The sequence below is a fragment of the Perca flavescens genome, chromosome 9 (assembly GCF_004354835.1).
Source record: "Perca flavescens isolate YP-PL-M2 chromosome 9, PFLA_1.0, whole genome shotgun sequence".
Taxonomy (NCBI): domain Eukaryota; kingdom Metazoa; phylum Chordata; class Actinopteri; order Perciformes; family Percidae; genus Perca; species Perca flavescens.
The window spans coordinates 32,738,191-32,759,219 of NC_041339.1; the positions used below are offsets into that span (position 1 = coordinate 32,738,191).

Genomic DNA, 21,029 nt, shown 5'->3' on the forward strand with positions numbered 1-21,029 from the left:
AAGGTCTGAGATCTACCGTATCAGCAGAGCAATCACGTATTGCACAGCAGACTATGGTGCAGGTAGATTATTTTCTGAAATATTGTGACTTTATTCTTGTAATAGCCTATTATAACTATATTTTTCTAAAAATATCACGACTCCTCCAAACCTCAGAGAAAACAGATGGGATGAGATATATTTTGAATGTGCACAAAGTGTTGGGGGGTGTGGACCCCGAGACTCCCCCCCGCATCATAAGTCACCAAACAAATCTGGAAACAAAACCTTGGCCTTTGGGTTGCCAGGCCAGTTAGGCGAAATGTTGGTGCCATCTAACATACATCCACAAACTGGAAGCTAAAATGAACATACACTGGCTATTAACAAGCTGGGCAAGCCAATTGCCCTTTTGCATTGCATTCAGTTTAAATGGGTCCGGGCTAAGCCTGCACAACGAAAACAAAGAGAGAAGTTCTCTCAGCACACGTCAGCTTTGTAGCTTCGGGAGATTTGAGCTTAAATAAAACTGATTGACGCGTCTTTGCAGACGCCTTACTGTACAAAGCTATTTGTTTGTGTAGTTGTATCAATTTTCACATATGGTTTTTTACTCTGGGTTTACAGTGACTGATGATAGAGGATACTTATTTTGGAAAGGAACTTTACAGTTGTTATTGAGACATTTGGGATCTCTGAGTACAGCCTTGGTTCACACACTATTAGATGTGCAGAATGTCAACTATGAATGTTTTTGCTTCATCCAGGGCCAGAATAGACTCATGTTTCATCGCTGCTATGATTTGGGGGTTTTCGAAATTGGATTCATTTCTTTCAAAATACCCCATTTAGCTTCTACATCCTCTGACTTGCATGCAGACTCACAGACGAAGAAGAAGACATAGGCCTACTTTATTAATCCTGCAAGGGGAAATTAGATATTTACTTTTTACATAAATTTGTATTGTTTTACGTTACAAAGCTAAGGCACATATGCCAAAGAACACACAAACACATGTTCAAATGCATGTTCACTGAATCACTGCCAACTCACTGCGACCCTCGAGTCAGAGCAGGATAGACACTGTGATACCCAGCAACACTAATATTCCAAGATTTGAGCAACTGAGTGCAGTGCTTTTTAGTTAGTTAGTACTTACAGTCCACTACTGCTACTAACAATTAGCCATGATATAACAGGAAGCTGCCATCCTCCCTCCAATGGCGCTGTGTTTAAGGTCACGCAGCTCTCGCAGACACTCTCTGCCTTCTTTAGTGAGGCCTCTGCTGCTGCTCCCACTTGCTCTCTTCCCATTGGCTGATCTCACGGCCGCTTCCTGCTACGTACTGCACTTTGTAGTGGCGTGTAGTTTGGTTTGCGGATGCTGAGCTGCAGAGGAGGCTCGTCGGTACTCTCACTGTAAACACACAGCACAGGCAGTTTATCTTCTTTTAGGTTCTTTCGCTCGCTGTGTCAGCAGACTGTATCAAACATCTAGCCGAGAAGAGATGGCCTTGTGCACCGAGCCTGCTAATGTTAGCTCCACGGACAACGGGGAGCTGAAGAAGGAGAGGAAAGTGGCCGTTATCACCGGCATAACCGGACAGGTAACATTCATTACCCTAACGCAGTATTATCTAGCCTTGCCCAGTAGTGTCTAGCTACACGCTGTTGCTCAAAAACATCATTACACCTTCTTTGTCCTCATTTCTTTTAATGGGAGATGGTTGTTGTATGATTTAAGTGCCGGTGGCGTTCATACACCTGCTCCAGGTGCTTTAAAACCCAGTGCGTCAAGACCTTTTTCACGGTTGACTTGTCACGCACAGGTGTATTCAAAACCATTACTGATGGCTACATTCCACTTAGGAGAGGCCCTGGTATTGTGCATGCTGACTCTGAAATAGCTTACTGGGACACTTGATGGAATTGAGCCGTCATTAAGGTTATCTATTTCAGCTGTGCTTTTCCTACTATGACAAGTCAGAATATCTTCTGTGAACAAGCTCCATTAAATTTGCCCATAAACTTAATCTTTCCTGTTTTTTTACCTCTGGCGTTTGAAGTGTGCCAATCCCTTATATTGACTTAAATTCACTAAATTACAGAGAAAATATATACAATACCAAACTCAGGTTAACTATTGATCATAAAATATAAACAGGTTAACGGTAGGGGATAGGGATCAGTCTAGGTGGGGTAGCACATACGTATGTATGTTTAGTTTAGTTTATTTGCACAATAATGAAGATACAAAATGCATACAAAAGAAGAGACTGAATAACAGTACATGAGAGTAAGGCCTGAAGGCTTATTCAGAGTCCTCACCTATTTAAACAAATTCAAAGATGAGATTAATACTCATCAAAAGTGAAACAAAACAAGCAGACAACAAACAAACAAAACCCATAGAACCGGCTATATCTATACAAACAAAACACACAAGCAAGCATAATAAAGAAAACCGGAAAATAACACTTAGAAAGTACATCCAACAGAAGCTGTTTTCCTAAGGTTCAAGATGAAATATATTTCTTTAACTGTGTTTTATAAAAGCTGGCAAGGAGGATTACGATTTCAGTGTCATATGTTAATATGCTAACTGCATGTCTCTCACTACGGTTGCAACATGTGGATTTAAAAACCAGTTTTATAATAGGTCACATACGCCTACTTTAGATTCAGTGTTTCAAGTCAGGATCACAGTCTCTGCTCCACCCCACCTACTTCCTCCTTGTCCTAAACAGTTTCTGTCTAATCTGGCATTGTGTGAACCAGCCTGGGTACTTTTTTTTTTTTTTTTTTTTTTTTTTTTTTTTAAAAGGCTAAACCGGTTCAATTGTGTGCAAACCAAAGACTGCATTTGTCCCCTGGGCAAATTCAAAAAGTAGCCTACATCAGCAACCTGTGCCAACGGCCTCACGGCACTAAATCCAACTATTACAAGCAGGGTTGGTAGTAGCAATACTAGTTATTATTTTTTTTTTAAGATAATGTTTTGGGCATTTGCACCTTTTTTAATCACCAGCTCAGACATGATAGGGGGAGTACATGCAGGAAACCGCCACAGGTCGAATTCAAACCCTGGGCCTCTGTGTCGAGGAATAAACCTCTTCATATGGGCGCTCTACCATCTGAGCTACCCGGGCGCCCTGTAGCATTATTAATATTACTACTTCTCAATAGCGTTGCTGTTTTCTGAATCAAATAGCTTTTCTGTAGTTTAGGAGGAGTCCTTGACAGTTTGCTCATGACCTGACCCAGAAAGACTGGATGTGTGGGCCAACATGAATGGAGCTAATCATGTGTTTGCCAGTGTGTAACAGTGAATGTATCTGTGGGTGTCACAGTAAACCATTTGATGTAATTTTTAAGTGGTGATGTTTGGTATCTGTCAATCGTGGACTGTATTTGAGTTTGGTGATGTCTTGTCTGGGGAAATGTTATATTTTTTTGTGCTACGGATACAATTCTGTAGCTGTTAAAAAAAACATTGAGGAAGCATCTAATTCCGTGTAGGATCTATAGGAAGGCAGGTAGCAGGTTGACGTCACTGTGATTCACTGTTTGACTATGTTCTGCTACTGTATTGTGAAACCTTTGTTATGTTTAAGATGCTTAGATGTGCCTTTCACCTATATCCCCATACAAAACATCTAGACAATGGGCAGAGAGGAGTGGTGACTTGGCAGAACTGGCCTCACAGGTATATATGTAAAGAGTGAATGACATCAGTATGGATCAGTGGTTAAATGACTGCGATGGTGTTGTCCTCTTACGGCTTGCATTGGTTAGTTTCTTTGCCTGAAAGTTGGGAAGTTGTTTCATGGTTACAGTAAAAAAGGACCCATAACTCATTTAAAAACTCACCCTGCAAGTCAAACATGCCTAAGTCCATTCAGTCAGTGTTATGTTGGGTTGGGTACCGAAACCCGGTTTCACTATGGAACCGGTTCCTACGCAACTGGTAGGAATGGGACCGGATTAGAGTGCAAATTTTGGTTCCTCATTTCGATTCCACTTAATGTGTTGACTGAAATATTTTCCTTCTGTCGCTCCTAAACGGACGTAAAAATATCACACTTTCTCTGTAGTCTACCGTTAGCTAGCTACCGTAAATGTAGGCTATATTTTCCATCTGGGCTCACCAAAACGGACGTAAAATCATATTGACCATTCACAGCACGTGATCGCAAGTAAACCTATTACATCTTTGATGTCATTTTTCAGTTTTTCAAGAATCTGTTTAGGAATCGTTTTAAAAGTACCGGTTCGGAATCGTTAAAAATCCAAACGATACCCAACCCTAGTGTTATGTTTGGACTGAGTACGAAGCGTTTGTTGTAAGGAGGGTTAAGACGCAATAGCCACTGCTAATGGTTGCTCTTGAGGGAATTACTGTAATTGCTGGGGCTTTGTAAATTAAAGAGTGTGGTCTAGACCTACTCTATCTGTAAAGTGTCTCGAGATAACTCTGTTATGATTTGATACTATAAATAAAATTTAATTGAATTGAAATTTTAAAAGAAGTTAATTTCAGTTTTAAGCCCAGCTTTTTAACTGTAAAGCAATTTAGACTTTTAAACCTGTAGAGATTTTGTTGCAATATGGGATTTACAAGATTCTTATCTTGGTATTTGTCCGACATGATTCAATCTGAAATTTTACCAATAAATGCAATTTAATTTACGTGAAAAGACTGGTATATTAGTATATATTGTAACATTTATATTTATTTATTTATTTGGAATATAATCTGATTAGGCATGATGGAAGATTTAATCTATTTTGCCTGTCTGCCTTGAATCCACACTTATGTATTTGCATCACTAGAAATTCAGTATCCCTATCCCTGTTGTTTTTAGGTCCAACCCTAACACTTGGCCACAGTAGTGAGGGGACTATGCTCTTCAGGAAGCTTAATGTTTTCAAAAAGTAGATTACACAGTATTTAAATTTTATAGCATGGCTGTTTCTCAAACAAGTGGCAGCACCATGTGCTGGGTACTGAATTTAATACTTTTTAGGCACCGACCAGATTGCCTCTAAGGTATTGAGTATCGAAAAATGCCTCGTCATTCAATACCCAATTCCAATCCTACTGTAAGGAGTAAATCCTATCAGAGACAGTGAGCCAATAAGCATACATGTAGCATGCTTCTACCACCATCTATTAATGCTGCTGATTGGCTGTCTAACGTTACACGTTGCAGGGGAAGGCAAAAAAACTCTACGTTACACACAGACGGGGCTCACGTAGTAGGAGCTAAAAAATAAATACAGATATCTGTGCCATAATGTTATAATTTCTTTCTGTTCTGTAAAATTGGTATCGCAAAAATATAGTTTAGGAATCGCTGTCACGTTATCAGTACCGGTATCGAAATTGTTGAACAATACGTACCCAGCACTACCTGTCAGGTGTGTGTGTGTGTGTGTGTGTGTGTGTGTGTGTGTGTGTGTGTGTGTGTGTGTGTGTGTGTGTGTGTGTGTGTGTGTGTGTGTGTGTGTGTGTGTGTGTGTGTGTGTGTGTGTGTGTGTGTGTGTGTGTGTGTGTGTGTGTGTGTGTGTGTGTGTGTGTGTGTGTGCTTTTGTAGTAATGTGCGCAAAGAAGTGCCTATGTCAATTTCTGGGAGTTAATTTCCAAATGAAGCAAATAAGCAGCAGGGAAGAGTCTTATGGGAATATTTCATGGTTTGAGGTGAAAGTTTTCAGAATGCAGCCCTATCTCCCCCCCCCCCAACTATCAGAGGTCTTGGAAAGTCATTTTCAACATTGCACATTCCTTTTGTCAAGCAGCACTTTCCAAAGCCCCTACTCCCCTCACCGTCTTTAGCAGAAAACAAAGAATAACAGTGTTAATTCATTTTTATACCGCCAGTTTTGGCGATACTGTAGAATACCGAGAGCTCATGCAGGAGGCAAGCAGGCAGGCATCTGGATAGACCATCTCAGAAGTCACTAGCCGCCGGGCTCTCAGGGTCACAGCGATGCCATAAATCGGCTGGCTAACTACTGTTCATAAATTTCAGGGCAGCATGTTGCTCAGTCTGAATATTTTTGACTGCTGTCTCAGTGTGAAGTATTGAGGCGAGAGGGTGTGAGTTATGGGAGACCACCTGAGTGCCAAGGCAGAGCTGGACAGGGGCTTTGGCTGATAGTACCGTTTTACGGTCCGGGGTCATGAAGAGGACAGGTCCAGCCTCTCTGTTCGACAGAAACTTTATTTTGGCTTTGAGGTTCACACGTCTCTCTTCGGCTTCTCTGGTTGGGAAAACAAGGCTGCACTGCGATACGACCCTTTGAGCAGTTTGATGCTCATCCTACAATCCTCTTTTCTTCACCCTTTTGTTGGCGCTCCCTAGCTTCCTTCCACTGACTCCTTTTGTTAGCAGCACAGGCTAGAATCTGAGCGAGTGCCAGCAACAATAATCATAAAGCTCAGAATCCACGCAGACATCTCCTCTGTCGCTCATAACGGCTGCTGATGGCTCCTCCAAGGCTGTTCCTCGTCTTGCAGTTCCACAGGAAGAGTCGCAAGTTAGGACTAAACATGGATATGGATTTGAAATCCAGTTTTATAATGCATACTGTACATTCAGTGAGTCAAGGTAACAGGAAGTCCTATTGATATCTCAAAGCTCTCTTTATTTATTCCGGCGACGCGCCTGAGTCGGTCCTGAAGTTGAGGCTGCACACCAAGTGTTCCTACTTACTTCAGCGTGTGTATGTGTGTGTGTGTGCACGTGCTTGTGCGTGTTGTGATTGCAGCATCATGGAACCATATCGGGCCTAATTGCAGACCAGTGGCGTGCTTGGCAGCTTCTCTTTGCGGTCTAATGAAAGCACATTAAAGTGATTCATTTGTAGTTTACACACAATGAGAAACGCATGTACAATGAACTCTGTGTTTGCATAAATACATGCATAATGCCTCCAGGCACACAAACTACACTCTTTAATTTTTGCTTTAATGTTGGGCAGGTGATCTAACCCTAATTAGGTTTTAAAGATCACAGAGCGGTCCTAGTGATATTATTGGTAAAGGCCCCCATTAATTCACTGTTCCACCAGCAGGGGGTACTAAACTCATAGTGCTGGGGTTTGTGCAAAGACATCACATGCTCCCTTCTTCTCCTCTTTGTCTGAATGAAGGTATGCCAGTAGCTAGAGCTGGGCAATATATCTATTATCGATCTCGTGATATGAGACTAGATATCATCTTAGATTTTGGATATCATAATATCATGATATGGCATAAATGTTGTCTTTTCCTGGTTTTAAAGGCTGCATTACAGTAAAGTGATGTCATTTTCTGAACTTACCAGACTTTTGTAACTGTTCTATTATTTGCCTTTACCCACTTAGTCATTATATTCACATTACTGATGATTATTTATCAAACATTTCATTGTGTAAATATTTTGTGAAAGCACCAATAGTCAACACTACAATATCATTGCGGTATCGATATCGAGGTATTTGGTCAAAAATTATCGTGATATTTAATAGGGGTGGGGGAAAAAATCGATACAGCATAGTATCGCGATATTTTTCGTGGCAATACTGTATCGAAACACAGACGCCAAGTATCGATCTTTTATGATATATGTGTTGGTCAGTTTGTCTGCTTGACAATCACATTTTGCACCAATAAAACTGAAGTGTGATGAACAAACAGAGAAATGTATATTTACAACAGATGTCGACAAAATTGTCCTTTCGGGACATCATTTGAAATTGGGAAAAATCTGAAGTTGGAAAAAAGGTAATATATTGCAATATATCGCAGAATATTGCAATATCTTTAAAATCGCAATAATATCGTATCGTGACACAAGTATTGGGATGATATCGTATCGTGAGGCCTCTGGTGATTCCCACCCCTAATATTTAATTTTGTCCATATCGCCCAGCCCTACCAGTAGCTGTGTTCATAGTCTTAATGGTTGACTAGGTTAAGACTGTTAAGACTACATTGCATTTCAAATGCCAAAAATTCAAATGCTTACATCTTTTTCTCTCCTATGATAGTAAACTGAATATCTTGGTTGGACAGTTAAAGACATTTCAATCAATCAACTTGGGCTCTGGGAAAATTATGATGGGCACGTAATTTTATATATATATATATATATATATATATATATATATATATATATATATATATATATATATATATATATACATACACACACACACACTATAATTTGACATTTTGTAGACCAAATGCTTAATTAAGAAATGATTGGCAGATTAAGGGATACTATTAAAGTCTGTCCATCCTCATGACTCCAAAGGAGGAACTTTGTCTCAAAAAAGGTTGCAGTACTTTTAAAAACAATTCAATTCATTAACATCTGAATTCGGTGTCAGCGGTTGCTGCTCCGTCTTTGATGTCTGTTATATTATTAAGGGCTTTTCCCCATGACAGATTGTTTTTAATGGTATGGTCAGCTATTTATTTTCCATTTCTTGTCATTCCTCTCATTCCTTTTATGTCTGCACATCTTAAAATTGTTTAAGCTTCAACAATTCATTGTTTAGTTTTGTTGCTAAAAATGTCCATCCTGTTAAATGTTTTGGGCACCGCTAGGGCTGGGTATAAAATCTCAACATTTTGGGTACTTTTGATATTAACCGCAATGTGTTTGCTGCATGTAATATCAAAAACTATATATCAAGTGACAAAACTTGGAATTAACTCATTTCTAATCTTGTTTATTTTGATCAGATAGTTACCGATTTAAATCATAACTTTGTCATTTTTTGTATTTTATCTTGACAATGTTCTTGTACGGCTTTTCTTGGGTAGAAAATGAAATGGGGGGAGAAAGGGTTTTGTGGAAAATCATGTTTATATTTCTTGAAGAAAGGTGTTAAGAGTACTGTTTGCGTGCGTACGCACACAGCAGTACCACCTTCTGATATTGATGTGTATCCATCCTGTTAATGAAACCACACGATGATGATGTGATAATGATGATGGGATTGTTGATTGGAGCTAATGGTAGCCCTCACAGGGGCAGTTTTTGATGAGCGAACATTGTTAACATTTTTCAGACACATGGACTGATTTAGTCCAACATCAACATTACCCTTTGTTCCCCCCTTGTCCTTTCACCCTCTCCTGAGCTTTTTCTCTGTTTACCTAATGTCTTTTATTCTATTTGAGTTACCCCTCTCTTACCCTTTTTTGTTTTCTCTAGTTTTATCTTATGTTGTTCATAGAGATTGTATTTAAAATTGGGATTTTAAAGGCCTAAATTTTTTCAGTACTGGAAAATACAGAAAATTAGGACACAAACTTGAAAAGCCTTTAAAATACAGTACAGGCCAAAAGTTTGGACACACCTTCTCATTCAATGTGTTTCTTTATTTTCATGACTATTTACATTGTAGATTCTCACTGAAGGCATCAAAACTATGAATGAACACATATGGAATTATGTACTTAACAAAAAAGTGTGAAATAACTGAAAACATGTTTTATATTTTAGATTCTTCAAAGTAGCCACCCTTTGCTTTTTTTGATAACTCTGCAAACCCTTGGTGTTCTCTCAATGAGCTTCATGAGGTAGTCACCTGAAATGGTTTTACCTTCACAGGTGGGCTTTGTCAGGGTTAATTAGTGGAATTTTGTCCCTTATTAATTATAATATAATACTTGGCTACTTTAAAGAATCTAAAATATAAGACATGTTTTCAGTTATTTCACACTTTTTTGTTAAGTACATAATTCCATATGTGTTCATTCATAGTTTTGATGCCTTCAGTGAGAATCTACAATGTAAATATTCATGAAAATAAAAAGGAAACTCATTGAATGAGAAAGTGTGTCCAAACTTTTGGCCTGTACTGTATATTAAAACACACAAACCTTTGCCTATGCCTTTAATTACTGGCAGGAATTGCTTGTATCTTTTTGAATTTGTATTGTGTTGTCTTTGTGTTCCCCAAAAACATGCACTCACAAAGCCAATTTTTGCGACAAAATTTAATAGAATTATGACTTTAAAGAAGTTACTTGTTTGTTAGTATATTTAATTCCTTAAACATGAAAATCAAAGTCTCTTTAGCATTACATTTAAGAAATACTCCGTTCACCCCAATCTGCTCAGTAGTAGTACAAGGTTTCACACTTGGTACCTGTATTAGTTGTTTACCCTCTTGCCCCCCCTGCAGACAATCTTTACTACTGCAGACAATCCTCAACATTCAGAGGAGGGATCCAGTTAACACTTTCATAATGCCAGTATTCAAATATGAGACAATCATTGTTTTGTACTTCAATTGACTTTCACCCTCCTGTTGCTGAACCAGCCGTTTGGCCTATATTCAGTGTAGCGGAGAGATCATACTGTGTCAAAGGCCAAAATGAGTCTTTGTGGTGTGACATTGACCTGGCAGGTGAGCATGTAGTGTGTGTGTGTGTGTTCACCCCCCCTCTCCCACCAAGCGCCCAGCTCCCCAAAACAGGAAACAGCGAGGTGAGGCCAGGGTTTATGGGCTAATATGGCCTCAAAGGAGCCTCTTGTTTTGAAACAGAGCTGCAGCTCTTCAGGCTTGTTTTCCATATTGGTCTGGCGTGGAACGCTTTGACCCTGGCACAGGGGCAGGAAAACATGACACCGGCCGGAGCTTTGAACGTCGTGGGGACGGGTGAGGGGCTGCCAACTCCTGCCCCCCACCTCAACCCCACCACCACCACCAACTCTGGGTTAGGCAGAAACAGGTTGAGCATCAATGCCAACTGCTGCACAACCTGAGTGCTCAACCTGCAGAACTGAAAATTGAAATGAAAAAACATTTTGAGTAGTGCTAAGGCATACATCCATTTCTATAAAGCAAGTAAAGCATTTGCTATTATAGAGTCTTTAGAGGATTGTACTAGCAGTTAAACAATTTTAAGCCCATTTATTTCTGTTTCAGGGCTAAAACAATGACTGAGGTGAGAAGTGTATAAATCAAAATTTTAGAAGCCTTTATTCAGGAGGGTAAAAAGAAGCTAGAAAAACAGCAACATGTTTTGGCTTACACCTTCTTCAGGGTAGCAGCCATGAGGTATATACAGTGGCTTGCATAAGTTTACACACCCATGCTGAAGTTGACTAAAAAGGAATAAAAAAACATCTTTTGGAAATTGATCTTAATGTCTTAATTAAAAGAAATGAGGAAAAATCCAACCTTTTTAAGGACACTAATTTTCTTTGTGAATGAATAATGTATCGTAAATAAATAAAAGTTCTTCCTTAAAATCCAGGGAGAATAAGTATACACACCCCTGTTAAATTCCCATAGAGGCAGGCAGATGTTTATTTTTAAAGGCCAGTTATTTCATGGATCCAGGATACTATGCATCCTGATAAAGTTCCCTTGGCCTTTGGAATTAAAATAGCCCCACATCATCACATAGCCTTCACCATACCTAGAGATTGGCATGGTTTTATTTCAGTTAGCCTAATAGCTGGTTTGATTTGCACTGAGAGACGATCTTATGGAAAGTAGCCCATGCCAATCTCTAGGATGGTGAGTGAACTTATACAAGCCACTGTAGAGCAATGTAATCAAGAAAACACCTGTTTAGATTTAATTTAAAGATGCTGTATATTTTCAACCTTTCAAAATGTATAGGTTGTCATGAAGATTGACTGTCTGACTTTTTTTTCATTGTGATGTGTCACAATATGAGAAGCACAGGTGTAAAGAATTAAATAAATGATGGCTGAATTCCATTTAGCTACTTTAGTTTCAGTGTCACTTTCATGGCTTACTGAGACCCTTTATTAATGTTATGTGCGCATCTTACTATAACGGTCAAATTGTTTGGTTTGAAAGAGGCCTTTTCAACAAATAAGTTACAACATTACACCTGGTCATGGTCTGCAATAAAATTTAGCAAACTCCATCTGCTGATGACTGCTGAGAGATGAGGCTGAAAACTCTGGAAAATGCTAATGACATTTTGATTTAAGATTAATTGGTCACATCACCATAAATGATACATGCCAAGTTTCAGATTTTTTTTTTTGTTAAAGGGCCACAAATTGCAAGGCTACAAATAGATTGGTTTTGAACAATTTAACCAAGCTAACTAGCTACTGGTAGCGTTAGCTGGTAACTCAAGGGAAAGTTTGCCGATTTTCTCTCCTGCCGTACATGCAGATGAATGGCGGCAGTACCCGGAGGTCTGCGTTTAACCGCTGGTAAAACTCCTGTTGGAGGAGGATTGACCAATTGCTCCATGTCAGACTTGGTCCACCTGTACAGGCTCTCCAGAAACACTGCTGGCCAAAACATGACAATCCCGCCCGGTGCGGAGTGCGGGTTGGGTGTTTCCTCCACTGCTCCCTGCCATCCACCTTGATGGTAACCCCACACACCCGGAGAGGACGCGTGGGGCTAGCAGTACGAGAGTGTGTGTAAATGTGTGTGCACATATGTGAGAGGGATTGAGGGATGAATGCCATGACTAGTTCGGAATGTTCCAGAGTGTTGCAGAATGTGTGGTCGGAAAGTCTGAGCCGGGAAAAAGACGAGGAGTAACATGGGTGAGGGGAACAAGACCTTGTTGACGGGACACATACACATAATGTATTAACTCAGTTTGACTCAATGACATAATATTAACAGACTAAAAAAGTAATCATTTTGGTTATTACACCATAATCCATGCTACATCATCTATGAATTACATACCTACATTATCAGTTATTTGCATGTCAATATTTTAAATTTCTATCTATTTAGTGTTCTCCCACGGTTACATAGTTATTACATCCCCATTAGATCCACACTCCGGCCTGCTGTGTGTATCTGTACATCTGTGACACTATACAATGAGTATGACTTTTGTTTTCCCCCTGGTCTGTAGAAAAGACTACAACAAAGTCTCTGCCCTTAGAGTTTGTGAATCATCTACACGTTGTGATTTGTTGAATTCAGTTTTCCCAAATATCTCCCGGTGAATGTTTTATCATATTTTGGTTGAGTGGCTGTGAGTCAGTTGGTACAAGTAACTCTGATCAATATGTCTGAACACACGTGTGCAAGTGTGCCATTTGACTGGTTTTAAGCGGTGTTGTCTTCTGTCTTTTCAGGATGGTTCCTACCTGGCTGAGTTCCTGCTTGCTAAAGGCTATGAGGTGAGCGAGAAATCCGGACTGCGGGCTTCACAGTACCAAGAATTTGTCCTGTGAAAGCTCAGACACACACACACACACACACACACACACACACACACACACACACACACACACACACACACACACAAATGAATGCAGACACTCGTGAATGCCAACGAACACAGACCCACAACAGAGCGACATTCCCTCGATAAGCTTTATCCAGCCACTGCAGTGTGTGGGAGCTCCTGAGGGATTGTGACGTAATTTGACTTTGTACATAGACTGACTCACACCTCACCCTAATTAGACCCTTTGTGCTGCTTCAAGCCTTTTAACCCCTCACCTTTTACTCCTGGGTCAGACCGTTAACCGGGAAATAGTTGCTATTATACGGTGATACAAGTGAGGTCACTAACTTTCACCTGCCGCACAATGTGTTTTTAGGGGCACAAAAAGTCAACAGCCTGTCGATGGATGCAGGGGTTAACAAGCTGTTTCTGCTACATAAATGCTTCACCACTGGTTTCACACCCATGTAAAGTGACTATCCATACAGTACACTGTGCTTGCATAAACATACGTGTGGCACCAGTGCACGTTGTGTTTTCCTGACAGTAGCTGCATGACTTCATTTCCCTGCACATGTGTAGCAGCGCACGCACGCACGCACGCACGCACGCACGCACGCACGCACGCACGCACGCACGCACGCACGCACGCACGCACGCACGCACGCACGCACGCACGCACGCACGCACACCTTCATTCTCGCCGGCCTGGTCTGCTTCGCCATCTGCTGCCTGCCTCAGAGACAGCAGAGAGGAAGTGGACCTGGTCCAGGTTGGGGGTGCTGCATGTAGAGGGGGTGGGCTGGGGTGGGCTAGGGGGTAGCCATTACAGAGGAGCCCACAGGCAGGCAGGAAGTCCACAGTGAATAAAGGAAGTGAGGTCAGGACACAACGTCCTCCCACTAATGGACTCCCCTTGCATCAGGTTCTGTTATCTTTCCTGAGCAGAGCTTCCTCGCACGTCCCCCTCAGAACATGGAGTACAGATCACAGATCACAGGCAGCATAAAAACACCATGAGCTGGAGCCACGAGACACAATACTGTTAATATCAACTGTTGCAATACAAAATAATCTGACATAATAAATCAAGGTAGGCCACTATATCACATTGAACATCTGGTCAAACTTAAAGCAAAATACCGTCGTGAAAATCAATAAACTGTGTAAAAATAAAATAAAAAATACATATACATAGAATACAGTAAACATGACAAACTATAGATAAATAGTACATCTACATTCAGAGACAGACAAAGAGTGTTCATGACATGACAGTTATAACAAACCCCAAAATGTAAGATGAGCCCCAAAAAAACACCTATTTATATTAAGGCCAGTTGAAATATGCCTGTTGTATATATTCTATACCAAATTGATTCAGTTTAGTCGTAGCCTGCATCTCATTAAATTACTCACACTGACAGTAATGTGATTTAAAAAAAGGTATACAATCATCTGCACCAGTGGTCTTCACTATTTTTTTCATGAGAGCCACACTGAGGACAAAGTCAATAGGAGAGACACTTTTACCGCAGAGTATCAAAAGTTACATCCAGTCATAAATAGCATGTCTGCTTGTCAATCTGTCATCCCTGAACATACAATATGCAATTTGTTCTACATTGGCCCATCAAGAGCACTTTCAGCATTAAAGGAACACGCCGACTTATTGGGAATTTAGCTTATTCACCGTAACCCCCAGAGTAAGACAAGTCGATACATACCCTTCTCATCTCCGTGCGTGCTGTAACGCTGTCTGACGGCTCCAGCATTAGCTTAGCCCAGCACAGATCCTGCAGGTAACTGGTTCCAACTAGCCTACTGCTCCCAATTGTGACAAAAGTGACAAAATAACGCCAACATGTTCCTATTTACATGTTGTGATTTGTATAGTCTGGCGTGTACAAAAAACAACGTAACATGAGACACAGCCATCTTCTAACAGTAAACAAACCGGGAACTATATTCTCAGACAGGCTTGCTGCGAGCATATCACTCCGCCCAAGTACTATATTCTTCCGCCTGAGAATATGGTTCCGGTTTGTTTACAGTTGAAAAACGGCTGTGTCTCATGTTACGTTGTTTTTTCTACACGCTGTGACTCTATAAATCACAACATGTAAATAGGAACATGTTTGCGTTATTTTGTCACTTATTCGGAGCAGTAGGATTACTGGAACCATTCACCTGCATGTTCTGTGCTGGCCTGATGCTGCTGGAGCCGTCAGACAGCATTACAGCACGCACGGAGATGAGAAGGGTATGTATCAACTTGTCTAACTCTGGGGGTTACGGTGAATAAGCTAAATTCCCAATAAGTCGGCGTGTTCCTTTAAGAGCTGGAAAGACCGCCCAAACTACCAACTCCGCAGTGAGTCAATGTCATGGACGGAAGGGCAGAGCTTTTTTAGTTTAAATATCTTTTCTAGTCTGTAATGCCACCGTTTTGGGTATTTTCTTTTTTTAAATATAAATTATTTGTAATAGAGCAGACTTAGGGTTATGTTATAGCCCTACTTGTTTTTATGAAATATCTGTATTGACTGCATGATCATATCACCATATTATTTACGGCCATGCAAGCCACAAATTAAAGCTTGGCGAGCTGCAGTTTTAACCAGTTTAAACCCTGGTTAAAACTGAACACATCTGATCTAAACTGGATCTCCACCAGTTACTATAATGTGTTATTCACACACGCAAGCTGCGTTGTGAGTCTGTAGCTGTCAGGTTTGTTTCGCATAAAAGTTCATTTCCCACTGATTATACATGTAGAATATGTTCTAGATTTGTATTATATTTACAGGGTTCTCAAGTTTTATCAAAAGTTTGGAGGGGGATTACTTGCATTAGGGGAGGAGCCATCCCAATATTTGACAGTGCAACATTACCACCAGTCTTTTGGTTTTCATATGTACCTTGGTCTCTTGTTCTGTCAGAAGTTGAAGCATAAAACTTTGCAATCCCACTTGCTGATTTAAGTACCTGTTTTTTGGCCTGATGCCCTTTGCTTTTAACATGCCCGTTGACATCAGTCACACCTTGATGGGCACATGAATTCTCGTGTCTACAAACCGAGCACCAGTATTTACCTCACACGCCCCCACTTCCCCGCAGTCTTCTTCTTCTCCACCCACAATAGCAGCTTCCAGATCGATCACCCTCACCACCCCACCTTTCTCTCAGATTTTTTGCAATTTCTGACCCAACTCTCTGCTATATCACCCTCTGTCCTCCATGCTTGGAGATTTTAACTTCCACATCGACAACATCAACTGCAAATCTGCCACTGAAGTTTTGGAACTGTTAAAGTGCTTCAACTTCTCACAACATATTAACTTCCCCACCCACATTCATGGTCATATCCTCAACCTGGTCTGTTCCACTGGTCTCACAGTAAATCATCTCTCCAGCGTCAACCTCCATATCTCAGACCATCTTGCAATCATCACGGACATCAACCTCCCCATTCCTCTCCCAAAAGACAAGCGTAAAATCTCATTCAGGAACCTCAATCCATAAATTCATCTGCTCTCTCAGCTTCTCTCTCCAATTCAATATCATCCTCGCCCCCTCCCACCCCCTCCCTTAGTGTCTGATGATCCAATCCACCTTGTGGACTACTACAACACTCTGTCCTCCTGTCTCGACCTACTGGCTCCCATCATTACTAAAACTGTCTCCTTCACACACCCAGCCCCCTGGTACTCTCCTGAACGTCACCAAATTAAGTCCTGCAAACGTCAGCTGGAAAGACTCAACAATTAAACCGGTTTAACAGTTCACCTCCATACATATACAGACCTTCACCACAAAACGCCCTAAACACTGCCCGGTCCTACTACCACTCACAGCTCATACACTCCTGCTCCAACAACCCCAAGTCTCTCTTCTCTACAATAGACAAACTTCTTAACCCACCTGACAACATTTCTACAACCTTCACAGTGGACAAATGCAACTCTTTTCTCTAATTTTTTTTCAAACTAAAATCAACACCATTTACAACAACTTGACCACCTCCCCTGCTCCTACAACCTCCACATCTGCCCCCCCCCTTCCACCTTCTCAGTCACTCTCTCATTTCTCTCTGTAGTCCCATGTGTAGCTTTCACATTTAACCACAGGTGGCACCTGCATCCTTGATCCCATCCCATCAGCTTTCATTAAGACCTGTCTACCATCCATTGCCCCGCTCATCACTACAATCATAAATTCCTCTCTCAGTTCCGGATCAGTCCCCACAACACTCAAGCTTGCATCAGTCACCCCCATCCTCAAGAAACCTGGTCTAAACCCAGACACCATGTCCAACTTCCGACCCATATCCAACCTCCCCTCCCTATCAAAAATCCTCTAACGTGTTGCCGCTGCCCAAATTAAAACCCACCTCTCCTCCAATAACCTGTTTGAACCTTTTCAGTCTGGATTCTGCTCCCAACACAGCACTGAAACAGCCCTCCTCAAAGTCACCAATAACCTCCTCCTCTCCTCTGACTCTGGCCACCTCACCATTCTTATCATGCTTGACCTCGCTGCATCCTTCGACACCATCGACCACTCCATCCTCCTGTCGCGACTGGAAACCTACTGCAACAGCAGTGGCACCGCACTCTCCTGGCTCCGTTCCTATCTCACCAACAGACAACAGTTTATACACATCAACAACGGCACCTCCTCGATTGCTCCTCTGTCACAAGGTGTCCCCTAAGGTTCGGTGCTTGGGCCTCTCCTTTTCATCCTTTACATCCTGCCACTCGGAAATATCATACGCAAACATGGTCTTCACTTCCACGGCTACGCCAATGATGTCCAGATCTACATCTCTACCAAATGCATGCTCCACCCTGACCAACTGCCTCACCGATATTCAAACCTGGATGCAAACCAACTTCTCCAACTCAACTACGATAAATCCGACTTGATGCTCATCGGCCCGAAATCCCTCACAAAGAACACCCATAATTTCGGTCTCACTATCAACAACTCCACGTGTCCCTATCCCCACACATACGTAACCTGGGAGTCCTCTTCGACAGCAACCTCACTTTTGAAAACCACATCAACCAAATAACCAGAACTGCCTTCTTTCACCTTTTTAAAAACATTTCTCTGCTGTAGAAACTTTGATTCACGCCTCCATCACTTCCAGAATTTACTACTGCAACAGCATCCTCTATGGTTCACCGGCAAACGCCTTAAATAAACTCCAATACATCCAAAACTCTGCTGCCCGTCTCCTCACCCACACCCGTTCCTGTGATCACCCCCGTCCTTCAGAACCTCCACTGGCTCTCTGTTTCCCAACACATCCAGTTTAAAGTCCTCCTCCTCACCCACAAAACCCTCCATAACCAGGCTCCTTCCTGCCTCACAGACCTGCTTCACCGGCACAACCCCACTCAGGACCAACCACCGTACCTGGGGTGACAGAGCTTTCACCATTCCAGCCCCCCTCCCTCTGGAACTCCCTACCCATACACATCCGGAACTGTACTGACCTGGACCCGTTCAAAACACTAATCAAAACACCCCTCTTCAGATTAACTTTCTACGTACAATAGTCTTATATTTCTCAACTGATAGTTACAGGTGTTTTAATTGCTTCTATTATGCTTGTTTTATGTGTCGGTTTTATTGCATATCTGTTTTTAATGTGATGTATGTGCTGGTTTTACTGTAAAGTGTCTGAGTACCATGAAACGCGTTATATATATATATATATATATATATATATATAAAATGTAATAATAATAGGAGCTGGCAGTGCCTTTGGTGATAAATGGCCATTTGGTTGACGACTCATTTTTGAAAGTACACCTATAAGTGGCTGCTCCACTTAAAGCTTTCCTCTTCCCTGTCCTGTCCACTGACTCTTCCACTGTCTCCTGTGTGCTGTGTTCCACTGTCACACTCCTACTGTCTCCCTTGGTGTCTTCTCCACTGTCTCTGCCACCACCTCTTCTACGGTCTCCTCCTCTGATCTGGCAACCTTTTTTAGGGGGCTTACCCTTTGGTGCCCAGAACGAAAGAATATTCTTTTGCTTCTTCCCTGACATCATTAAAACCGACAAATGCAATGATTAATGTAGGCCTATGTTTTGACAGGATATTATTTATTTATATATATATATATATATATATATATATATATATATATATATATATTAAATTGTTTTCACATTTTTCTTCTTACCATTAAAAAAAAAAAAGCAAATAATAACATAAGTAGTTCTTACAGGTCTACTATGCGTTCATTTAGTTAGCAGTGTACATTTTGTACTTCATGTATACACAGACATCGCATATATATATACATACATTCTCTACACAGGTTTTATACAGACCGTAGACCATATTTAAATACATTATTTGGGGGGGTAATATTAAATATTATTGAAATATCCAGGGCACTCTGCTTTAATAAATGCAGTCTTAATGTAACTAGAAAGACTATTAATACAGTATAAAATGGAGAAATGCATCTTCAGTCCTTACCATACCCTCTAACATTTCCCTAAATTTCAGATAACGTTAGCCAGCCAAACTGAGCCAAAGCTTGTGGTTGCAAAGCAGATAATAATGAAACCACAAATTGGCTATATTACCAAATGTTTGGGCCTCTCTGGAGAAAATATAAAAATAAGTAGACAAGCTTTCTTCCAACTCACCTTCTCCGTGTCTTCGCACGTCTATGTTGCGTACTTAGTAACGAACGTACGGTTCTCAGCGTGAGAAATACAAGGTGTGGCGTGTGAGCCTGTGAACTGCTTGAATTGCGTGTGTCTCACGGTCAATGCGTGAGGCTTGAGAACCCTGATGTACCTTGCACTGCCTGGAACAAGTTTGTGTTATTGAAACTGTATGATAAAATTATAGCGCACACCGGCAAAATGTATCTGCATTCGGCCCTACATGTGCGTTCAAACTTATTATTATTAGGGCCCGAGCACGAAAGTGCAAGGCCCCAACGGTGCCTTGCACTGAAAGTGCATTGTTTTTCATCAGATTATTATTTTTTCGAGTCCTTTGTCACGTTTTTGAGGGCGTTGCACGAAAACTCACAAAAATTTGCACACCTGTCACAACTGTTGAAAATTGCAAAGTTCTGTAGTGCTTGGCCTCAGGTGTTGCCAGGGGGCTCCATAGCGCCCCCTAACGTGCGCCTTCATTCCGAAAAAAGTAAGAAGTTAATATACCAACTTTTGAGGGAACATAGGTCTCATCTTGAACTCCATGGAGCTATTTTTAGAAAAAATTACAAAATTCAAAAATTTCCAAAATCTTGGTTTTCGTGCAAAAATCTTCATTATACGAACACTTGTTTGAGGACTTTAGGATGCACGGAAACTCTCAAAATTTTGCAGCCATGTGCAGAATATTAAACTCTTTCATCTGAATACACCTTTAGGCCTGGGAGTGATATGGTTGCTCTATAGCCCCCCCTAATTGGTTTTAGCACTTGGACACATTTTTGACGGCCTCACACATATAAACACCTGGGAGCTTTGTGAGACTGTACAGCGATTTGGGCCATACCTCTAAGCGGGCTCCATAGCGCCCCCTAATGCGTGGAAGGCCTTAACTTGGACAAAGTTGCTCCGATCATTTCATACATATTTACCTTCATTAGCTCCGCCCAACTGGAAGGCGGGAAACGTACTCTAACTACTCCTGGGGCGTGAGTCCGATGGGCTTGAAAACTTGCAGATAGACTTGGTGGGACCCTCGTGACAAAAACGTATCAAAAGAATATTGATGGCTAACACAATGCGCAAGTTACAGAGGACCAACTTCCTGTAGGTGGGTGTCGAAACAGGAACGGTTGTATCTTGCACACAGCTATTCCGA

General features: G+C 41.3%; 1 protein-coding gene across 1 annotated transcript in view; it reads left to right on the forward strand.

Annotated features, from left to right (window-relative positions):
- The first annotated feature begins 1,267 nt into the window (after window positions 1-1,267).
- gmds (GDP-mannose 4,6-dehydratase) overlaps window positions 1,268-21,029 on the forward strand; it is a 183,671-nt gene continuing 163,909 nt past the window's right edge. Inside the window, exons 1-2 of the mRNA XM_028587738.1 lie at window positions 1,268-1,587; window positions 13,081-13,125. Of these exons, the coding sequence (XP_028443539.1) occupies window positions 1,489-1,587; window positions 13,081-13,125 (144 nt within the window). The 5' untranslated portion in view covers window positions 1,268-1,488. The remainder of the gene's footprint in view (window positions 1,588-13,080; window positions 13,126-21,029) is intronic.